The sequence below is a fragment of the Camelus dromedarius genome, chromosome 4, assembly GCF_036321535.1.
Source record: "Camelus dromedarius isolate mCamDro1 chromosome 4, mCamDro1.pat, whole genome shotgun sequence".
In the NCBI taxonomy this organism is placed as follows: Eukaryota; Metazoa; Chordata; class Mammalia; order Artiodactyla; family Camelidae; genus Camelus; species Camelus dromedarius.
Genome location: NC_087439.1, coordinates 85,609,532 through 85,632,844, shown reverse-complemented (window position 1 = coordinate 85,632,844; position 23,313 = coordinate 85,609,532). Strand labels below are relative to the sequence as shown.

The window sequence follows — 23,313 nt, the reverse complement described above, 5'->3', positions numbered from 1 at the left end:
AGATGAGACTATGTGAATCTTTATTTATCCTTTGTGGTGTGAATGTTCATTCGTTTTACTGCAGAAATAGCAATGCACTTAATTGCAGATGCTGTCCCAAACCCAGCTAGGAGTTTTATGGGATATGTGGGGGAAGCATCCTATTGTAATGAACGTTTGACTATTAGGAAAACTGGGGCACAAAAGACATTGAAGTAACTACCCAAGGTAACATAGCTAGTAAGTGATAGACATGAGGTTTGAACCGAGGTCTGACTCTGAGGCCCTGTTCTTTTTGCCGTGCACCTTGTTGTTCTGCACGTTTGGAGAACCTGAGTCCAGGCGGTATCGATGATTGACGACTCCCGCAGCAAGTGTCAAATGCTAGGATTCTGCCCTTTCCCTCCACGGGACATCTGGCAATAATCTGGAGACATTTTGGTTGTCACGCCTGGAGGAGGGGACTGCTGGCACCTGGTGGGTAGAGGGCCCTCCACGTCCTGTAATGCACAGGTCAGTCCCTCATGAAAAGGATTGTCTAGCCCCAAATGTTAGTAGTGCCGAGGTTGAGAAATCCGGGTCTAGGCTTAATGTACTTGTTTATCTGGTCTCTCTAGACAGTGGTTCCCAAACTTGAGTGTGCATCACATGGAGATAGATCTTGTTAAAACACAGATAGCTGGGCCGCACCCCAGGGATTCTGATTCAGTAAGTCTGGGGTGAGTCCTGAGAGCCTGCATTTTTGCCATGTTTCCAGCGATGTCCATGCAGATGCTCCTGGTCCAGGAACCACACTTTGTGGACCACTGCTGCACGCTAACGAAGGGCTGTTCGTCCTGGTGCTTGGTTGTGGAGACCCGCTGGGAGAGAGTACTGTTGACACTTCGTCCTCCTTTTTGTCAGCTTCTGGGATGTATTTGCCTGTGGATATTTATGTATACCCAGCTATTTCCCCCCCCCAAACCAAACTATATATGATAGAACTAAATACAGGTAATTCCCCCAAGGGGTAATAAACCAATGTGGAATATTCAGCGTAATTCCTTCATACCTGGAGTCATTGGTAACGATGTGAACTTAGGGGTCTAATCAGAGACCTTCAGGGGTTACTGTGCCATGAAGGGTTAACAGATAAGAGGGCTGCTCTTTCATATGCATTCATTTATATTTTGTTGAAGTAATTTATACCCTAAGCCCTTTTGTTTAACTTCATCCTTCGAGAAACCTTAATTAGTATTTTTAAATTTTAGTTTTCAGTCACCTGCACTTTGGAGCTAGAGTATTTGAGCATGGAAAGTGTAAGAGTGCTAAATTCTTGAAGTTAACAAAAATACTCTTGAGCCAATCAAGTGTGACTGTCTTCTCTAGTCAGGAAAACTCTCAAAATAAAAGTAATAACCTCAGTAATACGGTTAAGAATTTGAGCTACGGCAGTCATTTTCCTGGTGGGGGAAACAGAAAATGAGACTGCTTTCAGAACAGAACTGAATGTGGTGAGACAGCGGGAATCAATTCCCTCGACACGTTTGCTTTTTGAACTTCTTTGCTGTGGACAGCACCCCAAAGTTCAGACAGTTGGTGGTAGGATAGCATTTTCAAAAGGTAAAAACTTTATTAAAAGACTTATAATCAAGTTAAGGCTGTGGCCCTGCTGTCTTCATTTTTGAAAAACAGACTTTGGAGAGACGCGTGCTAATCCTTTTGTTTCAGGGGCTTGTGGGCCAAGATTGGTTTCTGCAAGAAACTCAGTTTTACCTGGCCTAAGTCAGGCAAAGACAGATCTTATATGTTTTGAGGTATTTTGGAATGTTGCTAGGCTGATAAGCAATAAAGATGACAGAAAACCAACTTTTAACATATTTTTGGTAGCATCTTCTTTTTTTGTTTGTTTGTTTCATAAGGTATTTAATATATTTGTTTCTTTTTAGATGTTTCTCAGCATATTAAGATGCTTTGAAGGAAAAATTGTGTACTTGCTAACTGTTCACATGGAAATAATCGAATAAACAACTTGATTTTTAAGTCATGCTTATGAGGAAACCTGGCGTAGCTAGAAGTTTTTTGTTTATACAGAAAACCAGACTGTTAACTGCTGTATTTTTGTTGTTGTGCAGTGCCTAAAAATAGACTCTTTAATTTGCGTTACAAAATTAAGTGAAGACAGGAGAAGGCAGGAAGCCGGGGTGGGAACGAATTTCTTCCTCTGTCGTTAGAGCAGTTTTTCGTTGTTATGATCATTTTCTTTTTACAGCATATTTAAGAAAAGATTCTGTATCTGGAATGCCTGAGTTTGAATCCCAGCCCTGTGACCTTGGGTGGGTTACTTATTCTCTCTGTATCACAGTTTTCTCATCTGCAAAACGGAGATGTAGCGGCACCTACCTCATAGGGTTTTGTGCAAATTAGATGAATTCAGAGGCAGAGCTCTTTGAACTGTGCCTGGTGCAGAGAAAGCGCTTTATACATGTTGGCCATTATTTTCATTCCCATTTATTTTCCATTTAATTGCTTTGATCTCATCAAAAGCTAAAGCTGTCTCTGCTGCCTATGTCGGTGAGTGTGTGTGTGTAAATAACGTGCAATTTTTCCTGTCTGCGTAGGGCAGTACCATTTTGGGCGTGACTTACAACCCTAAGTTCTCATAACTGTCTCAGGTCCTGCCTGTTCATCATTTCCGTATTTGGTCACTTTCAAGTCGCGTCAGTCACAAGTTTTTCCTTCTAAAGTCTTTGCCCTGCTGTGTTAGGGAGCCCCAGGACCACCTCCAGTTCCTTGATTCACTAGGAAGACTGCCATCAACGGTCATCCTCAAGGCCATGATTTATTACAGCAAAAGGACACCAAAGATAGACAAAGGGAGAGGTATGGGGCGACGTCTAGAGGAAACCAGGCGTGAGCTTCCAAGAGTCCTGGCCCTGTGGAGTCACGCAGGAGGTGCTTTGTTCCCCCAGCAGTGAGTTCTAGCACGTGTGTGAAGTGCCATCGCCAGCGAGTGGTAAGAAACTCAGTACCCACGGTTTTCACTGGGGGCTGGTCATGAAGGCAGCCTCTGCCTCCCACGTGCCCCAGTTCCAGACTCCCAGAAGGAAAGTAGGTGCTCAGTGGTCTCTCAAATGTTAGAGTAGATCCATCAATAAACCTGGTAGGAATAAAGAAGCCTGGACCAGAAGGGAAAAACAGGCCTTCCTTACTGCCTCCAGCTGTGTTCTTTTGGGTTAGGTTATCCTTGTGCTTCAAGACCTCCAGGCTGTGGACAGAGTTTGAACCTTTTTTTTTTTTTTTTTTTTTTTAATTCAAGAAGCAGTGTTGCGTGGACCCTGCATTGACTGGTTCCGTCCTGTCTGGACTGCTTCTGCTCCTCCGGGTTGTGACGGCTTTTACCCTCCTAGGTGGCAGAGGTCACAAAAAATGATTTTGATGCTAACAGTGAAAAGATAACAGCAGGAATGGTTCCTCAAGTGAAAAAGAACATCTGCAGATAGAAACCAGCCATTGACCTCTGGAGCAGCATTACTCATTTAGGGGCTGGCGCAGGTACCTTCCTCCTAGGACAGAAATCAGCAGTCTGAGAGTCACCGTCACTGTGCCCAGGACTCCTCCCCCGAGACCATAAAAGGTGATAGAAATGTTAATTTTTTCTAAGCCCATCTAATTCTCCTCTGTAGAGAGAGGCTGGTTTCCCTGCCTTTCAGTTTAGATAATCAATTCAGTAAAAATCTAGTGTTTTCTCCTTTTGTTATCAGAGGGGAAAGGTGGCTTTCCCCAGCATTAATGAAGAGGGCAGAGATCAGGAGACTTGGCTGGAAGAGAATTGCTATTTATTTGATAAAAGCAGATTGTGCTATATCCTTTCCTTTTTCCCTTTTAGGCTAACATCTTAATGTTATAGAAACTACCCCAGCTACCAGAATTACAGTTTTTTTTTTCACTTTGAGTCATTTTATTTAAAAATTTTTTTTTAATTGAAGTATGGTTGATTTACAATGTTATATTAGTCAAAACTACACATTTCTGTCAGTAACTCTGGAGGTACTGTCAGACTAGGAAAGAATATCCTTTGCAGTAAGTGACAGAAATGTGCGGTGGTTTACCAGTATTTAAAACAGCATCAGCAATCTTGAGAGTGACTGGAAAAATCAGATTCCCTCAGACTTACTATTTGCTCAGAGTGTAAAAGAAACCGGACCTGGGGCTTAATTAATTTGTAACAGGTGCTATACTCTATATTCTTTTAAATTGATTAAATAATCCCTGTATATCAGTTTATAATTTGTAGATGGTTGAATTGCTTTAATTTAGTTATTTTGGGATGGCTAGGGTGTTTTTTGAGAAATTTTTCAAAAGATCTGGTTTTGGAAATGCTGATGTGTCAGACGAGGTAGAACTTGACCTTGTGACTTTACAGAAACACTCGTGTGCTTTTTGAATCTACTTATCAAACTGTGGACACGATTTTCAAGGTAATCATACTGGAAAATAACATGTATCAAGCCTAAATGTGTGTTCTAATGGAGTTATAGGTTTAAAAGTGATGTTAATCATGACTTGCACAAGATGCCTCCTGGTCTGAGAGAGAAGAAAACTCATGCTTTGAATCTATCTTTGCTCTACTGTATTGTAGCTTAAGTAGATGAGGCTGTATAGACTGGGTGGTTTCCTAAAGTCTCCTTTTAACTTGCTTTTAATCAGCTCTTTGAGAGAGTAGCACAGAAGGACCAGAAGAATAAAAGGAGCCTCTCTACTTACTCTGATCGTCAGGAGTCTCTGTGAGCAAAGGGCAGATTAATCTCCCTGGAATAGATAGTTCATCCGGCCTGTGGTTTTCAGTCTGCTTTTTATGTATCTACTGTAGTAAGATAAAAGAACACACTGAATTATTATCCTTGATAGACAGGATGAAAATATTGAACGATATTTAATCAACAGTAATGACGTCATATGCTTTTACAGTAACCTCTTTAGGTTCTGAGCAAAGTGAGGATCCTAGAGTTTGGTTAAAAGTTAAAGTGGACTTGTTTGTTTACTAAGTACTTTGAAATTCTTGGCACTCAGTAAATGCCAAATGCTATTTTTATTTCCAATTTTAAGATCCAGTTCCTAAGTACTATGGAAGATATACTATTTGGAACAGAAATCCCTGTATTAGTTAGCTATTGCTATGTAGCAAATCACCTTAAAATTCATGTTATCCTTGCTCATGAGCCTGTGAGTCACCTGGGCAGTCCTCCTGGTCACAGCCAGGCTCACTTCTACGTATGTTGGTCCTGCTCATCTTGGCCAGTCTCTTTCACGTGGCTTGCTAGCCACAGGCTGGTGGAGGATGGCTTTACCTGGGACAGTGGGGCTCTCTTCTGTGTGACCTCTCATCCTCCAGCACGCTAGCCCCTCTTGTTCTTGTAACTGGGGCAGGCTTCCGAGAGAGGGCCTCTGTACTCAGAGCTGGCACTCCAGCACTACAGCCACGTTCTGCTGGCCAGAGCAAGTCACAGGCCAGCCCACATTCAAGGTCAGAGAAATAGATTCCACTCTTGATGGAATCACATTGTAAGGGCACGGGTAGGGAGGGGTGAAGAACCGAGCCCGTTTCTGTTGTTTACTTCCCTGAGCACTTACATATTGTATGGCATACCGAAGTTGATCTTGAGGTGGTGAGAGGTTTGTTAGAATCATTGTTCCTATTTAACAAAGAAGTCAGGATTTCTTTGAACTAAGTGAAAACTTTGAAGTTGTACCTAGACTTTTCCACATTTGGTATTTATTTGGAGAAAAAAGGGAATTTAATACTTCGTGTTTTCTTATTGTTTAGGAGTTCCTGCTCTGGAGGATGAAATGTGGCGTTTTCTGAATTGCCTTGAAACATTGTTTTATGTATGAATTACCATATAAAGCTGCTTCACTTTGTATTACTTACTTTGGTAACGTTTTGACATGTGAATTTTCATCATCTTCGGCAGAACAAGTAGACGGAGTCAGAAAAGCTGCCCCAGTGCTGACGTTGGTTTGTTTGGCTTCAGGACTTTTCCCTCTTGGCTTCTGCCTCCCTAAGTGTAGAACAGAGGCCTCAGCCGTCATCTTTGCCAGGAGGATGCAGCGTCATGTCTTCTATGGATCACAGCTTTTCTGGACTCCTGGTGTGTGTGTAGAATGCAGGAGGTCTAGGCCACTGCAGCTCACTGCTGTGAACTTTAAGAAGTTCAGTGGAGACATGTTGATGAAGAGGCCTGGTTTATTGCCTTGTGTCTTTCAGGCCAGTGGGTCTTGTGCCTTTCGGTGTCTTGTCTTCCCTGCCTTTCGGTGCCTGACTTCTTTGCCCAGCTCTGCTGGCTCTATCCCTGCTCACTGCTCCCAGGGAGTGATTGATGCTCTCAAGTCCCTGTTCACCTGGCACCTCCAGTGCTGTGTCCAGGTCCTCCTCACCCCTCTGTACTGACTTCTGTGGGTGCATCGAGTCCCCTGATAGACTCCGCAGGGGCACGACATGCTCCAGACTTCCAGGCCTGACTCGTGGTAGAGAGATCCTCAGTGAGGGACCACAGAGCCCTTAGAATCGGCCACACTGAGAAGAGGAAATTGTCTGCACCCTGTTTGAAACTGCCTCGCAGTCTGGTACCTGCGCTGTACCAGAGCTCTGGTCTGACTCCTGTTTCTCTGCAGCCTCACTTGCTCTCAGTGGTAAAGATTTAATGGGCACACTCCGAGGGAGTACACTTGTGACATGCACAGTTTGAGATAGCTGCTCTTGAAAATTAGACAAAACAAGTCCTTAGGTGCCTCAGGGTTAAGGAGGAGGTGTTTAATTGTTGGTGGCCCTGCTGGCCTCCTGCTTCTCAGCTGCTCCTCATCTTTTCTCTGGGGACCACCGCTCCGCTCCAGGAGCCAGAGTCCTTGTCTGCTTCACAGATGTGCTCCCTTCTCTCCTACTGCCCCTCATCAGCCTCCTCTCCCGCCCTGCCCCGCCTGACTCAGCATGCTTATGGAATTTAGTTCTATCATTTTATATTATGCTTTAAAAAAAAAAACTTAACATTTCATGAACATTTTTTCATGGCTCTGTGGTTTTCATAACTAATTTCAATGACTATTCAAACTATTGAATTATTGTGTTATTAACCCATTTCATTATTTAACGTTTCCCCCCAATTTTTACTCCTTTAAGTAATGCTCATATGAACTGTTTAAAAATATATAGTTCTTTTTTTCTTCTATTAAAAAAATGTCTTCAGAATCCATTGGCAAGCCTGGAATTCTCTTATCAATTTATGGTTGTTATTTTTGCCATCATTATTAGTAGTAGTAGGCAGGAAATGTGTTTCTCATTATATGGAGCAAAATTCTTGCCAAAAAATTAGTTCTTATTACAATACTGGCAAAAAAATCATGAGAACCCTAGAAATGGCACTTCATTATTGTTTTCAGTCATTCCTTTGCTTAGCCCTGCCCAGCAATACATTTTAAACACATTTCAGCCTGAAATGTTTAAAATAAAGAAATACAGTCCAACTTTGGCATTTCATTTATCGTGAAAATAAGTGAATCATTCACCGTACTGAACAACGAGACGGGTAAGGTCATGATCATGATGTGCATCTAGAGGGGTTTTGTGTGTATCACGTTATTGTTTCGCAAAGACGTCTGTCCGTGGGGAACCTCGCAGCTCTACGGAAGTGCATGCTTCTCGAACTAGGAGGGCAAAGGAGACCGATGGTAGAGCCCTCCCCAGGGATGGCAGCGGCATGAGGAAGTTTGACAAACACTGAGGTAGGCTCTGAAAGAAATGACACATTTCCTTTCTAAGTACCTTTTGGAAAAATACCAGACTATTGTTTTTAAAATAACTTAAAAATAGAGCTTGGCAAAGATGAACATGTTTCTAAGGTTTTGATTTTAAGGAAAGACTTTCTTTCCAGATTGACATGATCTTGGAATATCAAAGAAAAGCCTTCTGCTAGAAAAATGGGTAGACTGAGTAGCAAGAAGAACATAAAATGAGTTTCGGTGAGTGGGTGTAACATTGTCAGAATATTAAAGGAGCGGTTAATCTGTTTTCGTCTCAGTTCAGAGAGTGGCTTAGACATTCATCTAGGCAGAAAATATTGTGGTTTTGTAAAAATAAAACCATCTGATCTGGACACTTTGGTGATCACATGGTGTATTAATAGCATCTAGAGTTTCTAATAGTTTGCTCTTCTAAAATATTACTAAACAGTATTATTGTGAATAGTAGATTTTGTCTCCAGTTTACTGAATAGTAACATTTTTTTGGACTGTGGAATTTGTTGATTTTTTTAAATAGTGCAACTTAAGCCTGTTTTTACAACCATTTTTTAAACCAATGAGACATATTCTGAATACAGTACAAAAGAAATTTCTGTATTACTTAGTAGAAATTATACAACTCTGTTTAATACAATCCCAATAGATAATTTGTCTTGCCCATTTCCTAGTGTGTCAGCTGGATGCTGACCAAATGGTAGTACTGATGTCTGTCCTCCAAAGGAAATAATTCTGTGTTTCAGTAGGTAGGTCCCATTTTGACCTTGGACTAGTTTATATATCATTCTGAAGCTGTGAAGTTAAAATGTGAGCTTTTCCAGGTTGAGTGACTGGGCGGAAGAGACACCTTTAAGGCTTCCCACTTACAATGGACTTCTCTGCCGCCTGAAATAGCTCTTCTCTGAAGAGGACACGGGGAAGAGCATGTGCCACTGAACCCTCTGTTGAGTTACCTACCTGACCCACAACTTTTGAGATTGATTTGGGAGGTTTTAGAATATGACAGCATTCTGGTCTTTAAAAGATGGAACAGATACAGCAGGTTTAGCAGGTTTAAGCCCTTTGAGATATTGTGTGAATGAAGGTTCTGCATGATGCTTTGATTGTCACGTGCTTTGGCCTTTGCTATACTGTCTTTGCAAGTGCAGTAGAATCCTTGAGCCGATTTAATGCTTAGAGGAGAGTTGGCCCTTAATTTATTGTAACTCCTTCTGTTTCATCCCCTATGTTGAAGGAATGAAATGTATCTGTAAACATTCTGTATTAAGTAACATAAAATATAGTCAACAAAATGTAATACTGTATTAGTAGTTCAGACCTAAGGATCATCATTGTAGTTTCTATTGATTATTTTAGGTGAGGGAGGTCATGTGGAGATGGTACCCAACTTGCAGTATGCTGCCCAGATGAACTACTGCCTGGAGAGAAAGGTCCTTGGTAGGGTGGGTCCTGAAGGCCTAGGGCATACCCTGAGCTTGGCATATCTGGGGAACATGAGGATGACGGCTTGCTGGGATGCAGGGTCTGGGTCTTGGAATCAGTTGAACCCCTGATTTGAGATAATCACTGGTGGGCTTTGAGCACAGAGGCAGTGGGATCATGGCTTCTTGGAAGGTGTAGCTAGTAGGAGACATGCCTGAAGTGGACCAGAGGGAAGGGCCACCAGGTAACCTGAGAGGAGGCTGGACTGTGGCATGAGTGAGGAGGGCTGGACCATGGGAGGCATGCTGAGAACAGAGACAAGGGCCAGTGTCCTGGGTAGGAATTGCTGCTTACTTCTTAAAAAACAAGCAAAACCCTGCAACACCATTTAGGCATGAGCCTAAAGAAATGAATGGTGTTTTTAATCAAACGTCTCATCAATGTTCATATTTTCAGTTGTTTCATAATAATATACATATAGTCACAGTTTGATTGAATCAGGATCTAAGTAAGTCTCCACACTGCGATTGCTTGATGTGTCTGTTAAACCTCTTTAGTCATAGGCTGGTTTTCCATCTCTGCTTTTCACCCTTGCAAATTTTATATAGAAGAAACCGGGTCATTTGTCTGTAGAGTTTCCTGCCATCTTGATTTTTGCTGAATGCACCCTCGTGGGGGCGTTTGTTGGGTTCTCTGCATTTCCTGTAAATTGGTAGTTGGATCTAGAGGTTTGGTTAGATTGTGCGATTTTAAAATAAAACTGGAATTGTACTGCATTTTGTATTTAACAGTATATCATGAACATTTTCCCTTGCCATTAAGTATTTTTCATAACTTGATTTAAATGGTTTCAAACAAGAAAGATCTGTACCGTGAAAAAGTCTTCACCTCTGAGGTTTGTGGAAGAAGAAAGCTAAATAATCATGAATAGTAACCAAGAACCCACAAGTAGTAACAGAGTGGTTTAAATGTTAACCTCAAAGAGTGCTAAATTTTGATTTACGATGTCACATTCCAAACTGTAAAAATTATAGGTCTGCTCATACATGCATTAGTCTGACCTCCCTCTTTCTTTCCCTTTTAATTTTGGACGTGAACGTGGACTTCCTGGACCTTCTGTCACAGTATAGGTACTCACGAAGAAGTCTGCCTGATTGTCTCGCCTTGTGAACCTTGTTACATAGGAGTTTGTTTAATGATGCTTCAATAAGAGACTGCATCCGGGAGTCTTCCCGGTGTGCTGTGCAGACACTGTGGATTGGCACCTGCTTGATTGCAAACGACAGAAATACCTCGAGCTTGCCTCTTAGAACCCAAGTCTAGGGAAGTAGCTTGGCCTCAAGAGCAGCTGGCACGAGGACCCTCCACCTGAACTCTCCAGCTCTCCTGTTTATCTCCACAAGTTGGCTTCATTCTCCCCCTGCCCTTTTTGAATGGAGGTACTGGGGATTGAACCCAGGACCCTGTGGATGCTAAGCAGACACTCTACCCCTGAGCTATACCCTCCCCACTCTTTCCCTTTTTTTGATATACAAGATTCTCCAGTCCAAATGGAAAAACGTGTTACCAAGAGCAGTCGTTTCAACTGCTGGACACACACTGATCTATTTGTCTCTCTCCTGGTTTCTGACTTCTGGTCTGGCCAGTTGTGATCAGGCTGAGATGTAGAGGAAAAGTCCCGGGTGATTCAGCTTGGCGGAGGTTCCACCGTGACCTGGGCGCAGCGGCCGGAAGGCGGGCCTGTTGCACAGAGGGCTGATCTCACGCACGTGAAACAGCATCATGCCTGCTGCGCTGCTCGGTCGTCTTGCTTATTTGGGCGCGTGAAGGTCAACGTCTGGTCTTTATTTGCTTTTACCATTTCCAATAATCTGTAAGATCTTAAGTAGAGCCGGGCAAGTTCTGACAGATGCGAACACCCATATCACCAACTCCCCAGAGCCTTACCACCTCCCTAGAAAGTTCCCTCATAGCCTTTTGCATTCTCTCCTCACCCCCAGAAGCAACCAGTATCGCAATTTTTATCCTCATAGACCAGTCTTACTTGCCCTGAACTTCAAATAAAATGGAAACATACAGCGTCAACATTTCGCCTTACAGTAGTTTAGTTCAAGGTTGTAAACGTTAATTCAGCGCTGGCTGTGTGCCCGAATCTGTGTTTCTGCTAGGAATACAGGCGTGATTGCCACAGAGCTGACAGTAAGGGACAGTGAGAGAGCTAGGAGTCGCTGCCAGGGCGGAGCAGGGCTGTGCCGGCCAAGGCCTGTGTGCTAAGGGTTCTGAGGAGGAAGAGGCCCGGGCACCAGGGAGGTTCGTGAGTGGATACTCCTTACTGCTTCCAGGGCGACAAGCCAAAATATTAAACTTTGGCTCTTTTGGTCATGTGTCATTTTCCTGCCTGTGTGCAGGATTTCCTCATCTCCCTGTGTGGGTTCTGATGAAAAGTGGAGCCGGGAGACTGGTGTGGGGACCATTTCCTCCCAGGGCGGGGGGACTGGGGATTACTGGTGAAGTGGCTGTGGCGTGGGGACGCCTCCCCTAGTTCCAAGAAACGTGTTCTTTCCCTTTATGTCTGCTGCTCTCTTCATCTGGCTCGGTCAAGTGACCAAGTGTGCAGTTTGTCTTTGCCAAGAGAAGCAGCTCTGTTTTCTTTGTATATCATCATATAATGAGCAGTTTCCATATTATTAAAATTATTTGAAATCCGGACGCCTGTCTGCTGTGTAACTTGCCATATATGGTCATACGGAAGGTAACTGTAAATCATTTGTGCGTGTGTACGTGTACACAGTGTATATGTATACATATTTGCCAATAGGCTGCACATAGACTAGTGTAGTGTACCATATACTCTGTGTGTGCATTTGTGTACTTTGTCCAGTTGATTAACTTTATAAGGTCAGTTGGGCTATAGTAATGACGCTAAAATAAGTGTTTTCCTGGAGCAGAAAAGAAGATAAAATTACTGAAGACTACTGTTTTTTCTTTTCTTTTCTCCTCAGAACCATCCGAGTATGGCTGAAAAGAGACAGTGGGCAGTACTGGCCCAGCATTTACCACACGATGGCCTGTGAGTAGCCGGACTGTTCCCCCGGAGAAAAACGTCTCTGACGTCTGTGGTGATTTCAGAACGGCAAATTGGAAAGTGCTGTTCAGTTTTCTTGATGTGCCTCTCAGTTGCCTAATGCCTCTGAAAGTCCGTGTTAAACTGAAGGAAAATTCCTTTTCTCTTGCAAAGGAGGCTGGGCTGATTGGCTTAACTGAAGCTGACTTGAGCAAAACTGGGGGAGAAAAAAGAAGAAAAAGCCCTCATTCCCCTCCCCCCTATTTTCCTTTGTCTTAATTTTGCCAACTTACGTTAGTGGTGACGTTGTACTTGGTAATAGCTGATAATGACGCTAAAAGAGGGCTCTGAACACTCCCCCGCCTTCATAATCGGTCTTTTGTCCAACTTCTGCACAAACTCTGGATGCTACTGAAGATTTGGTCCAAGGTGACAACACATTCTAAATGGAGACTTTTCTCAGTGGTCAAATATATTCTAAAAATAAACCCAGAAGATAAAGCATTTGCTTTGAGATGTAGTGACATAAAATTACATTTAAATTCTAACCCTTCCTGCAGATCTAAGCAGCATTGCATCCTCCTCTTCCACTCCTCTTCCTCACCCTTTTTTGAAAACAAATGCCCAGGTACCACCCAGGCCCACGCCGGGACTGTCCTGCTACCCCCAGGGGCCGCACGAAAGGCATCTTAGCTGCTGATTTCCTTGTGGTTTCGGTCCTGAGTGAGGGATTTTCCTCAGTTAAGGTTTCAATATTCAGAGGATCCCCTGGAAGAGAAGGACTCTGGGGCATGCTTGGTGGCTTGTTTTAAAGTTCTCCAAAGAATAGCACTTGTCAGTTGTTCCAGATGGAGAGTTTTTCCAGGGCTGTGGGGTTTGTCACAAACATGGAGCAGCTAGTTTTTCAGCAGATTCCATACAATCAGCTTGAGTCATCTTCTCAGCACGTCCCTTCTTGGCTAGCACTTTCTCATTTGCACGTTTATTCCAGGGTACACGCAGGGTTTAGATCCTATAAACATTTTCACAAAGAATTATTAGTTGATCAGGATTTTCATTTGTTCTACCTTCCACTGATGGCTTGGGCAGGCTGGTCAGCTTCTCTGTCTTGAAAACCATGCAATGAAAATGAAATACACTTTTTGGAATGCAGGTATAAAGATAGCTATTATAAAAGGAACCATAAAACTTTACAATATGTGTAGCGTGTTAAAAAACTATCTGAAACCCTTATCATAATTTATTGTGCCAAGCCGTAGTACTTCCTGTTACCCGTGTCCAGGTGTGTTTGTGGGTACATAACCTTGGTTACTCTGATACATGAAGTGGCCGATGTCTTAGTCAATGTGTTTATAGAGCTCTTCTGATAAATTTACTTTGGAATTTTTTTGAAGCCGGGCAGAGGAAGGGGGAACACCCTGTGCCTCTGAGCCCAACCTTTACCCCCCCCCCCAAAAAAAAAAGACTTCTCTAAGACGGAGGACTCCTTCCTTCCAGTGGCCCAGGGATAGCTCGGAAAGCTGGGAAAGCAGCAGCCTGAGGCGCTGGTCCCGGCCCGGGGAATGCTTGTCTTCTCTGTGGACAGTCTTGCTAATGCTCCTGCAGTTACTCCTCCCTCCTCTCCATCCCCCACACTTCATATTTTGGCCACAGCTTCATCTGCTTGAGCCCTTAACCTTGGAGTTCATGCTCTTTAGGATAGAGAGAAGCCAAGATGGATTTTTGCCTCCTACTTAGTTCAGTTACTCCTCAGCTTGTGCTTCCCCCAGATGTTTGGTACCTTTGTCATTGATTTCTCCCCCAGGGCACCAGGACCCAGCAGGAGCAGTGCGCGCTTGCTGGCTTTCAGGCCTGGCCACGTGGCTTTGCTCTCTCTGTTGCCATCCTTTACCACCTTGGCCTAATTATACCCTCCGGAAGTAGCTCCCAGAATGCTATGGCTGGAAAGACGAGTAAAAATTAGAAAAGGTCACAGCATCTCCGTGGTGGGGGATGACACCCTCATGTCTGTATGTGCACGTGCACAGCGGGCTGCCTCCAGATGCTTCTTTATTGCCTCCAGCTGGAGTAATGTCTCCTGGTAAAACGGCAGGACCACTGCCAGGAGGAAACAGAATGAATGAATTATGAGAAATAACTGCTTGTCTGTTTTAGGATGACTTTTACTTTAAAATTAAATTCAAAATATGAGAAGAAAAGTGCCATGTTGGATTTAAAAACCACCTGCAGATTACCCCGGTGAGGACATTTCTGTGGTCATCCACCAAATGAAACTCTTGCCTGTGGCCTGACAGAGGTGATCAGGAAGCAAAACCTGAGAATGTTGCTGTATTCACACCAACCATGTTTCACAGCGTCACCTCACGGAACAAAAGTAGCTCTCAACATCTGCTTTAGCTGAAGAAAAATGGAACTCTTAGTTTCTGTATCTGCTATGTGCCTCATGCTTTTTTTTTTTTTTTGGTGGTATTATTCTATGAAATCATTACAACACTATACAAAGGATGGTATTTTCAGCATTTAGTAGACAAGGAAACTGGGGCCAAAGGTTGGAATTCCAGTTCATGCCCATCTGACTCCAAAACTGCTCCTCACCGCAGTGTGGGGCAGGCCCACAAGCTTTTTCTACAAAGGGCCAGACATAAATATTAGACTCTGTGCTAATAATATACTCACCTCTGCCTTTGCGGTAAGAGAGCAGCCATAGGGAACACATAAATGAAACAGTCTGGCTGTGTCCCCAAGATCTCTTTGTTTATTAAGCTAGTGTTTTAAGCATATGATTTTGGACTGCAATGGTGCCTTTTTAAAGGGCACCACTGATTTGAAAAATGATTTGTGTTTTGCTTATTTATAAAACTATGCAAATATTCACATTAAAAAAAATTGTATTGCTGATCTCACTAGAAGGTTCCCTTCTAGGAAAAAAGCCAGGACATTTTTAGACACAAAGCAAGAAAACTAGGGAGCCTTTTTTGTTTCTTTTTTAAATGTGATAATTCTCCAACTTTATAAAATTAGTCAGCACATTGTAATTTTTACACAAAGGAGAGATTTTTACATACTTGTGTAAAGGATGGTATAGGACTGGGCATAAGAAGAATTGAAAAGAAGCTTAAAGCTAAAGCATTAAGATTTAGTACCAGCTGAAAAGCAAGCAAAGCGACGACAATGGATCTTTAAAATCATCAAAGAGATTTGATTTGGCGAAGATAATTTTATGCATGGTTATTAAAGAGCACTTTGTGTGCAGATACATGTATCTCTGTGGTTATAATTCTTAAACATGATCTTCCTTTATAATTTCAAACATCAGTGTGATGGATGAGGGTGTACAGACATGTAGTCAGTTCTAATTGTTTTGTGTACAGTTTTGTTATCTACCGTTGAACTAGGTAGTTCTTTGAATGCAGCTGAAATAACCCTTTTCTATAGTCTGATAATGCAGCTAACTATGCTTTTGCCTTTGGGTACAATCTAGTATTGTAGTTTATTTTCTTCCTTTGGTGAAGACTATCACCGTTGTAGAGAACTTTAAACTATTTTCAAATGGTAACTTCATTTATAAGATTTTTTTCTTTTACTTTTTTGTAAGAAGTTTTATTTCAGAGTATACTCAGGTTTTTTTTTTTCCCTCCTGGCATGCACTTCTTTCCTTGGTCAATTAAATTTCTTAAGGCTGAAGTGAATCCAAACATTTCTTTTTTGAAATGTTCCATTTTCTAAATCACTTTAATTCTGATTTCTAGCAGAAGATGATTTAGAGTCTCTCCTTTCTGAAGCTCGTTCTCTGGCCCATGCTTTCTGGAAGAACAGGTAGATCCTGGAGGTGTGTGCAGGAGAAGAGGCAGGGTCCGTCCCAGTCACATGACACCGCTGTGGACGAAGAACCACATCTACCCCCCACAACGCCAGTTCCCACAAGCTGGGGTCATATGCGTGTGTCATTACAAAGTGGAACATTTTTTGACCATGGGAAGAAAAACAATTAATCCCGAAGTGGCTTTCCCAGCTTGCTCACTTGCCATGGAAAGGGAATTGTGATGCTAGGAACCCCTTTCCCCTGATGCCAGCTGCTGTTTTACCTGTGATGCGGGAGGGGGCAGGGCAGGATGACCTGCCGAGTTTGGGGAGCACAGCTCCCTCTGTAAGCACCGGTCCTCAGACCGTTCCAGAAGCAGGTAGGAGCTTCTGTCAGATGAAACTAATGCTGGCTTGCTTCACTCAAAGTTATCAAAATAACTTGCAAGATTGTTAAAGTTAAAATTTTAAACTAAAATAACAGGAAGAACTTTAATAACACTTTTTTAAAATTAAATGTTTTTGCCTTTTTCTAAATCTAGGTCATATAGCTCTCTTTAGTATTGTCCTTTGCACAATGGCTCAGTGACATGTTTAGCTTGGCTTGTAATGTGGTCTGTGTCTTTCTGGCAGCTCCTTGCTCTGCTATGACTTACCATCATGATAGCAGACGGATATTCGTGGGCCAGGATAACGGAGCCGTGATGGTAGGTAGCTTCTGGAATGTATTTGTTATAGTTACCTCCCCTGTTCACTCCTGTTGGACATTTTAAATAAAGTTGTTCATGAGTGCCTGATTGTTTGGTAATAGAAAATGTTTAATTCAGTACAGGTTTTAGGCCTAAAAATGGATCAATTTTAGTTAGGGTCTAACTTTAAACTACAGATCTTCCTCGACTTATAATGGGATTACCTCCTGATAAACCAACCCAACGTAAGTTGAAAGTGCATTTAACACACCTAACCTACTGAACCTCATAGCTTAGCCTAGCCAGCCTTACGTGTGCTCAGATCCCTTACATTAGCCTACAGTTGGGCAAAATCACCTAACACAAAGCCTATTCTATAATGAAGTGTTGAATATCTCATGTAATTGATTGAGCCCTGCACTGAAAGTGAAGAACAGAATGACCGTGTGGCCCAGGGTGGTTGTAAGTGTGTGGTCGCAGGGCTGAGTGGGAGCCGCGGCTGCCACGTCCCAGCTTCACGAGAGAGGACTGTACTGCACATCGCTTGCCTGGGAGAAGATCAGCACTCAGAATTCGAAGTACGGTTTCTGTTGAATGTGTGTCACTTTCCCGCCATCGTTAAGACTGAAGAATCGGAAGATGAGCCATCATAAGTCTGGGGCCGTCTGTAGTTCCGTGGGGCTCTCAGTGCTGTCATGATTGCTGGTTTGGTGCTCAGGCTCGCCCAGAAAGCAGTCTTTATACAGGGGACATGAGCCCTGTAGCAGCCGCCATCCTTGACCCATGAAGGAGAAGGGGACGTGTGAGTGAGACAGGAGGTGGAGGGAGAACAAGATTAGGAACCAGTCATTCAGCCAACAACTCATAGATCTCTTAGATGCAGTGCTCCTCAAACCATCTCAAACCATCCATGGTGAAGGACCAGGTATTTAAGTTTTCAGTTTATTATGGATTGGTGTCTTTGTGGATCTAATTGTGTGTTTGTATATATACATATATTTAACTGAGATGTAATCCGTATACCATAAAATTCATCATTTTAAAGTATGCAGTTCACTGGCTTTATAGTATAGTTACAAGATTATGCAACTATTCATACTCCAATTCCAGAACATTCTTATCAGCCTCCTTCCCCCCCCCCAAAAAAAAAGAAATTCTGTATCCGTTAGTAGTCACTGCATTCCCGCTTCCTCCAGCTCCTGGCAATCATTAATCTGCTTTCAGAGTCCAGAGATTTGCCTATTCTAAACATTTTATGTAACTAGAACCATACGTGTGGCCTTTTATATCTGGCTTTTTTCACTTAGCGTACTATTTTCAAGTTTCATCTGTGTTGTAGCTTGAATTGATAATTGATTTCTTTTTGTGGTGGAATAACACTCCATTATAGAGATATTCCACACTTCGTTTATCTATTCATTAGTTAATAGATACTTGGGTTGTTCCTACTTTTTGGCTAATATGAATAATGTCACTGTGAACAGTTGTGTAAAAGTTTGTGAGCCTAAGTTTTCGATTCTGTTGGGTGTGCATACCTAGGAATGAAATTACTGGGTCACGTGGTAACTCCGTATTTAACTTTTTGCACAACTGCCAGGCGGTTTTCCAAAGTTGCTGTACCATTTAACATTCCTACCAGTGATGTTTAAGAGTTCTAATTTTTCTACATCATTACCAACGCTTTTTATTTTCTGGTTTTGTCTTGTTTTATTTTTATCATGGACATCCTAGTGGCTGTGAAGTGGTAGCTCACTGTGGTGTTGGTTTGCATTTCCCAAATGACTAGCTCTGTTGAGCATCTTCTCATGTTGGTCATTTGTATATTTTCTCTGGAGAAATATCTATTCAAGTTCTTTGACCATTTTTAATTGTTTTTTTGTATTATTATTGTTGAGTTGCGAGAGACTCGGACTTTCAGCTTGGAAGAATTCACCGGTGAGACCATCTGGTCCTTTCTGGGCTTTTTGTCCTGGGAAGTTTTTTGAGTGCTGATTTAATCTCTTTACTTGTTACAAGTTTTCTGTTTCTTCTTTGGCCACTGTCTGTTGTTTGTGTCTTTTGGGCAGTTTGTCTGTTTCATCTAGCTTGTCTTATTGCCGTGTAATTGTTCACAGCAGCCTTTTATGAGCCTTTTTATTTCCATAAGGTTAATAGTAATGTCGCCCTTCTCATTCCTGGATTATAGTAGTTTGAGTTTTTTTTATTCTTCATCACTCTAGCTAAATTTTGGTCAATTTTGTTGATTTTTTTCGAAGAACCAGTTTTCATTTCATTGATTTTCTCTGTTTTTTCTATTCTGTGATAATTTATTTCAACTCTGTATTATTTTTTTTCCTTCGGTTTTGCTTTGAATTTAGTTTGTTGGATTGGTATTTTGGATATTGTTGAGTGAGAAAATTCACTGGTTTTATCTGCTTGGATTTCATAACAGTATTAAATTGCTGTAAGGTTTCTGAGCACTCATTCCCTGTTTCTCTCCTTCTTTCATCAGGACCCGTGGTCCATAGACCGCACTTTGAGTCGCACTGTTTTACAGACCTGGGAATCGAAACAATGAGTAAAATGTAGCTAGTGGGGTTCCATGATGTGGTGAGTGAGTACAGCCGTAGCGTGCACACAGAGCTATGAGAACACAGACCTGGTGGCCGCAGTGGCCTGGAGAGAGGCAAGGCCGGCCTGTGCATGTGCCAGGTCCTAGACGATGGCTGGGAGGTGCTGGTGCTGTGGAGAAGTGAGCTGGGTAAGAGGGAAGCCAGAGAGGTCTGTGGCCCTGCCCCTGGTAAACAGGATCGTCAGGAGGGCTGCCCCAAGGATGTGGCATTCAGCTGAGGCCTGAACGGTGGGCAGGAGGCAGCCGGGCAGAGTCAGAGTAAGTGTTCCAGAAGTGAATGTACCCGTGAGGACTCCAGGTGGGAAGGTCTCTGTGTCTGAGGACTTGGAGGACATCATCTTGGCCAGATGGAGCTAAGAGACAGGGCAGGACTGAGGGCGGATGGGACAAGCGGGCTGAGGCCATGTCACGGGGGCCGTGCAGGTCTGGGTGAAGTTTTAAGTTTCGTTGTAAATGCTGTGGGAAGCTCTCGTGGGGTTTCCACAGAAGAATGGCAGTATTTAATTCACATGTTTAAAAGATCGCTCTGGCCGCTCGGTGGAGAGTGGGTTGAGGGCCAGGAAGAGTGGAGGTGGGGACATCAGGTGTGTAGCCGTCCAGGTGAGGGCGTGGCCATGATGATGGACAGAAGCAGATGACTTGAGATACATCTGTGACAGGCTGGGTGTGGGGAGGGCAGGACGAGGAGCGAGTCAGGTGACAGCCATGTTTCTGGCTTCAGTAACTGGGGGAGAGTGGTATCATTTATTGAAAAGAGAAGGGCTTTAGGGGTATGTGGGGAGAGGGGGCATTTGGAGGGAAAGAGGACAACGAGGAACCAGCTGAGATACCAGTGAGGCGTCTGGTGGCGATGTGACGTTGGCATTGGATTTGCAGGCCTGGAGTCCTGTGGGAGCCTGGACTGGGGAGTCGTCTGCACACAGGGCGTCTTTAAGCCCTTGTAAGGATAGCTGTGATCATGTGGGGAGAGAATGAGACAAGACAGGGCCCAGGCCTGAGTCCTGAATGGCTCGGATTATAGTGGGGTTAATGGGGAAGCCAGCAGGGGAGAAGGGGAAGTGGAAGTGGTGATCCTTGAGTGTGTATTCTGGAGCCCAGGCTACACTGTATGAGCTGAGTTGCCCAAACTTGTAGAGTCAGGCATATGGATCATCTAGGGAACTTACTGAAATATCCGTTCCCTGGCTCCAGGCCAGACCCGCAGCTTCAGAATCACCAGGGAGGGGCCTGGGAATCTCTGCTTCAGCAAGTCCTTGCAGTGACCCTTAGGGTCAAGTGCATTAGGGGGTCACTGCACGATGGGGAGCCCTGAAAGAGCATTAAGCAGGGGGAGGATGGAATGAATGGTCAGGTGTCTGTCCTGTTAGCTTCGTGTGCTGACACGTGGAAGGTCGGCTTGTAGGGGGCAAGGCTGAAAGTGATGATGCCACTTAGGAGGCTGATGAGGACCCCAGTGTGAGACTGTGACACACTGGGGCGGTGATGGAGGTGATGGCTCAAGGACTGTCTGGGCAGTAGGGCTTGATGTCTGATTAGATGTAGCTGTTTAATAGAGAGCAGTGCTAATGAGGTGGCCTCCAGATTTCTAGCCAGGATGGTGGTGAACGGTTAGCTGCTCCCTGAGACAGAAATGATGCTGAATTTGAGGGGAGAGGTACGCGTCCAGCTTTGACAGCTGGGCTCATGGGCCTGAACCTCAGGGGCTTGGTTTGGGCTGGGGTGGGGAGTCCTCCAGACTTCAGACTCAGTGGAGATGACTGCTCTTACTGGGGACAGAGGTAGCAGGTAGGGTGAGCAGAGCAGAGGGCCCAGGTCACATTCCCTGGGGAATATCAACATGTTGTAAGAGAAAGTCAGGGGACTGGGAACCCACAGGGGAGACAGAGAAAGAATGGACAAAGTGAGAGGAGGCCCAGCCAGGCCTTTCAGGTGAGGCAGAGAGGATGAGACCAGGACCTGAGCGCGACCTTGGGGATGGCAGTTAGACAGCAGCTGGCGGTTGCAGGGAGAGCTTCCCCTGGGGGGTGGGGGTGGTGCCTTGGGGCGCAGTGGACTGAAGGGTGACTGGGGTGAGGAGCCAGAAAGCCTGAGTGGGCGAGCGTGTGCTGATCTGTACAGAAGGGGGCAGGGAAAGTTGTAGTATTGTTAAGGGAGTTTTGTCGTCTTCTGCTTGTTTGTTTTGCTTTTTAAATTAAAGGAGAAGCCTTGACTGTGTTTAAGAGCCAAGAAGGAAAGAGCTAGGAGCAAAGACAGGCTCTCTCTGCTTAAGCAGTTCACTCTGCTGTGGGCAGGTGGCGAGGGCTGGGGGCTGCGGGGTTGGGGCTTGAGGCTGCTGTAAATACATTATTTAGTATTAAATGCCAGTGTTCTCGTGTTTCTTTTTCTAAAGATTTTATAGGACTGTTATGGTAATGTGCATCTGCATATATAGCAAGAAGCCATGAGGGCAAGTCTCAGCTTCTCAGTGGTGACAGTGTTCATACACTTAATTCTCTAGGGACCCTTCTTGTGGCTCCTGGTTCAGGGGTACTCTCTGCAGTTACAGGATGGTGTATAAAAACACTTATAGCTCTTCAGTGTAAATCCAGTTTATCACTAGTTAGCATTGATCTATTGATTCTTTCCCCCAACATAGATTAGTATATGTAAAATACTCTGGTACATTGTTATACTTTGTTAAACCAAGATGGAAAACAAGAAAACAGTATTCCTTTGTGGGTTTTTTTTTTCATTCTAATCAATCAATAATTCATAATGTTTGTATTATCTAGACTCTTAAGAACTTATGAATTTAGCATTGATTAGTAGAATTTTTGATTAATGCTTTTTCTTTAGAGTTTTATCTTTTCAGTTTTATGTTGAAGCTCATTTTTTCATTAAGAAGTATGTGCTTTTAATTTTTTCCTAAAGTGTTACATAGGTTATACAAATTTTGGAAAATATAGGAGTATAAAAAAAGAAAACCACCCACAATCTCTAAATTTCCTTTTTTCTGTGTGTTTCTATATTAAATACGTATAGTTTTCCCCTTCCATTGCTTCAGATACCCAATGTCTTCTTTTCACTGGTGCAGGGAACTATGTTAGTAATGGTTTTGTTGTTTTGCTTGATATGTATCATCTTGAGGATTTGTTAGTGAAGCCAAGAGAGCAAAATTAACAGGATGATGCCTTTGCAGTTGGAGAGGAAGGATAGAGCTCTCGTTTGCAGGGGAAAAGTTGGATAAAAACGCTGTGCTGGTCAGCAGCATTTCTTTATTTGTCTGGTTCCAAAAGAAATGGGATGAAAAAGGACAGGACCAATGAAAGAAGCTATTCCCAGTTGTTCTTACGTAGCTCATCTTGAGTCTCAAGGCTCGTAGTAGCCATTTTTGGGTTTTACTTCCTTTTGAACGTTGAGTTCCTGTTGTTTTTAAAACCGTAACTGCTTTATTATTGCATGTGTTTACTTTTAGGAATTTCACGTTTCTGAAGATTTTAATAAAATGAACTTTATCAAGACCTATCCAGGTAATCATAATACATACATATATGCTTGCACACACATACACATAGATACACACGCACAAAACTGGGACACTGTGTCTTATGATCAAAATTAGGTTTCCACATTAACTTTTTAAAAGTACTGTTACCTCAGTTATCTGAGAGACTATTGGCTCTTCAGAATTATTTACCATCGTTTTTCCACTTATTAACATTTAAAGTTTTCTATACTATTCCATTGGTTGCATGTATGAGTTAATTTAACCGTTCTTCTGTTTTTGAAAATGTGTACTGCTTCCTTTTTGGTAACACATACTAACGTATACGGTGGTGCATGTTATATGTATGTGTGCATAGGTATCTGTGAGTGTGGGTTATTTCAGTTGTACATGTATATGCATATACATATGTGTGTGTGTCCTTGATGGTTACTCTGACTCCAGTCCTGTAACCCTGATTACTTCTATTTAAGAAAGATTCCTAAAAGTG

General features: G+C 43.1%; 1 protein-coding gene across 1 annotated transcript in view; it reads left to right on the top strand.

Moving 5' to 3' along the window:
• WDFY1 (WD repeat and FYVE domain containing 1) overlaps positions 1-23,313 on the top strand; it is a 43,606-nt gene that overhangs the window by 3,051 nt on the left and 17,242 nt on the right. The window contains exons 2-4 of the mRNA XM_031452267.2: positions 12,177-12,244; positions 16,673-16,746; positions 22,794-22,848. Of these exons, the coding sequence (XP_031308127.1) occupies positions 12,177-12,244; positions 16,673-16,746; positions 22,794-22,848 (197 nt within the window). The remainder of the gene's footprint in view (positions 1-12,176; positions 12,245-16,672; positions 16,747-22,793; positions 22,849-23,313) is intronic.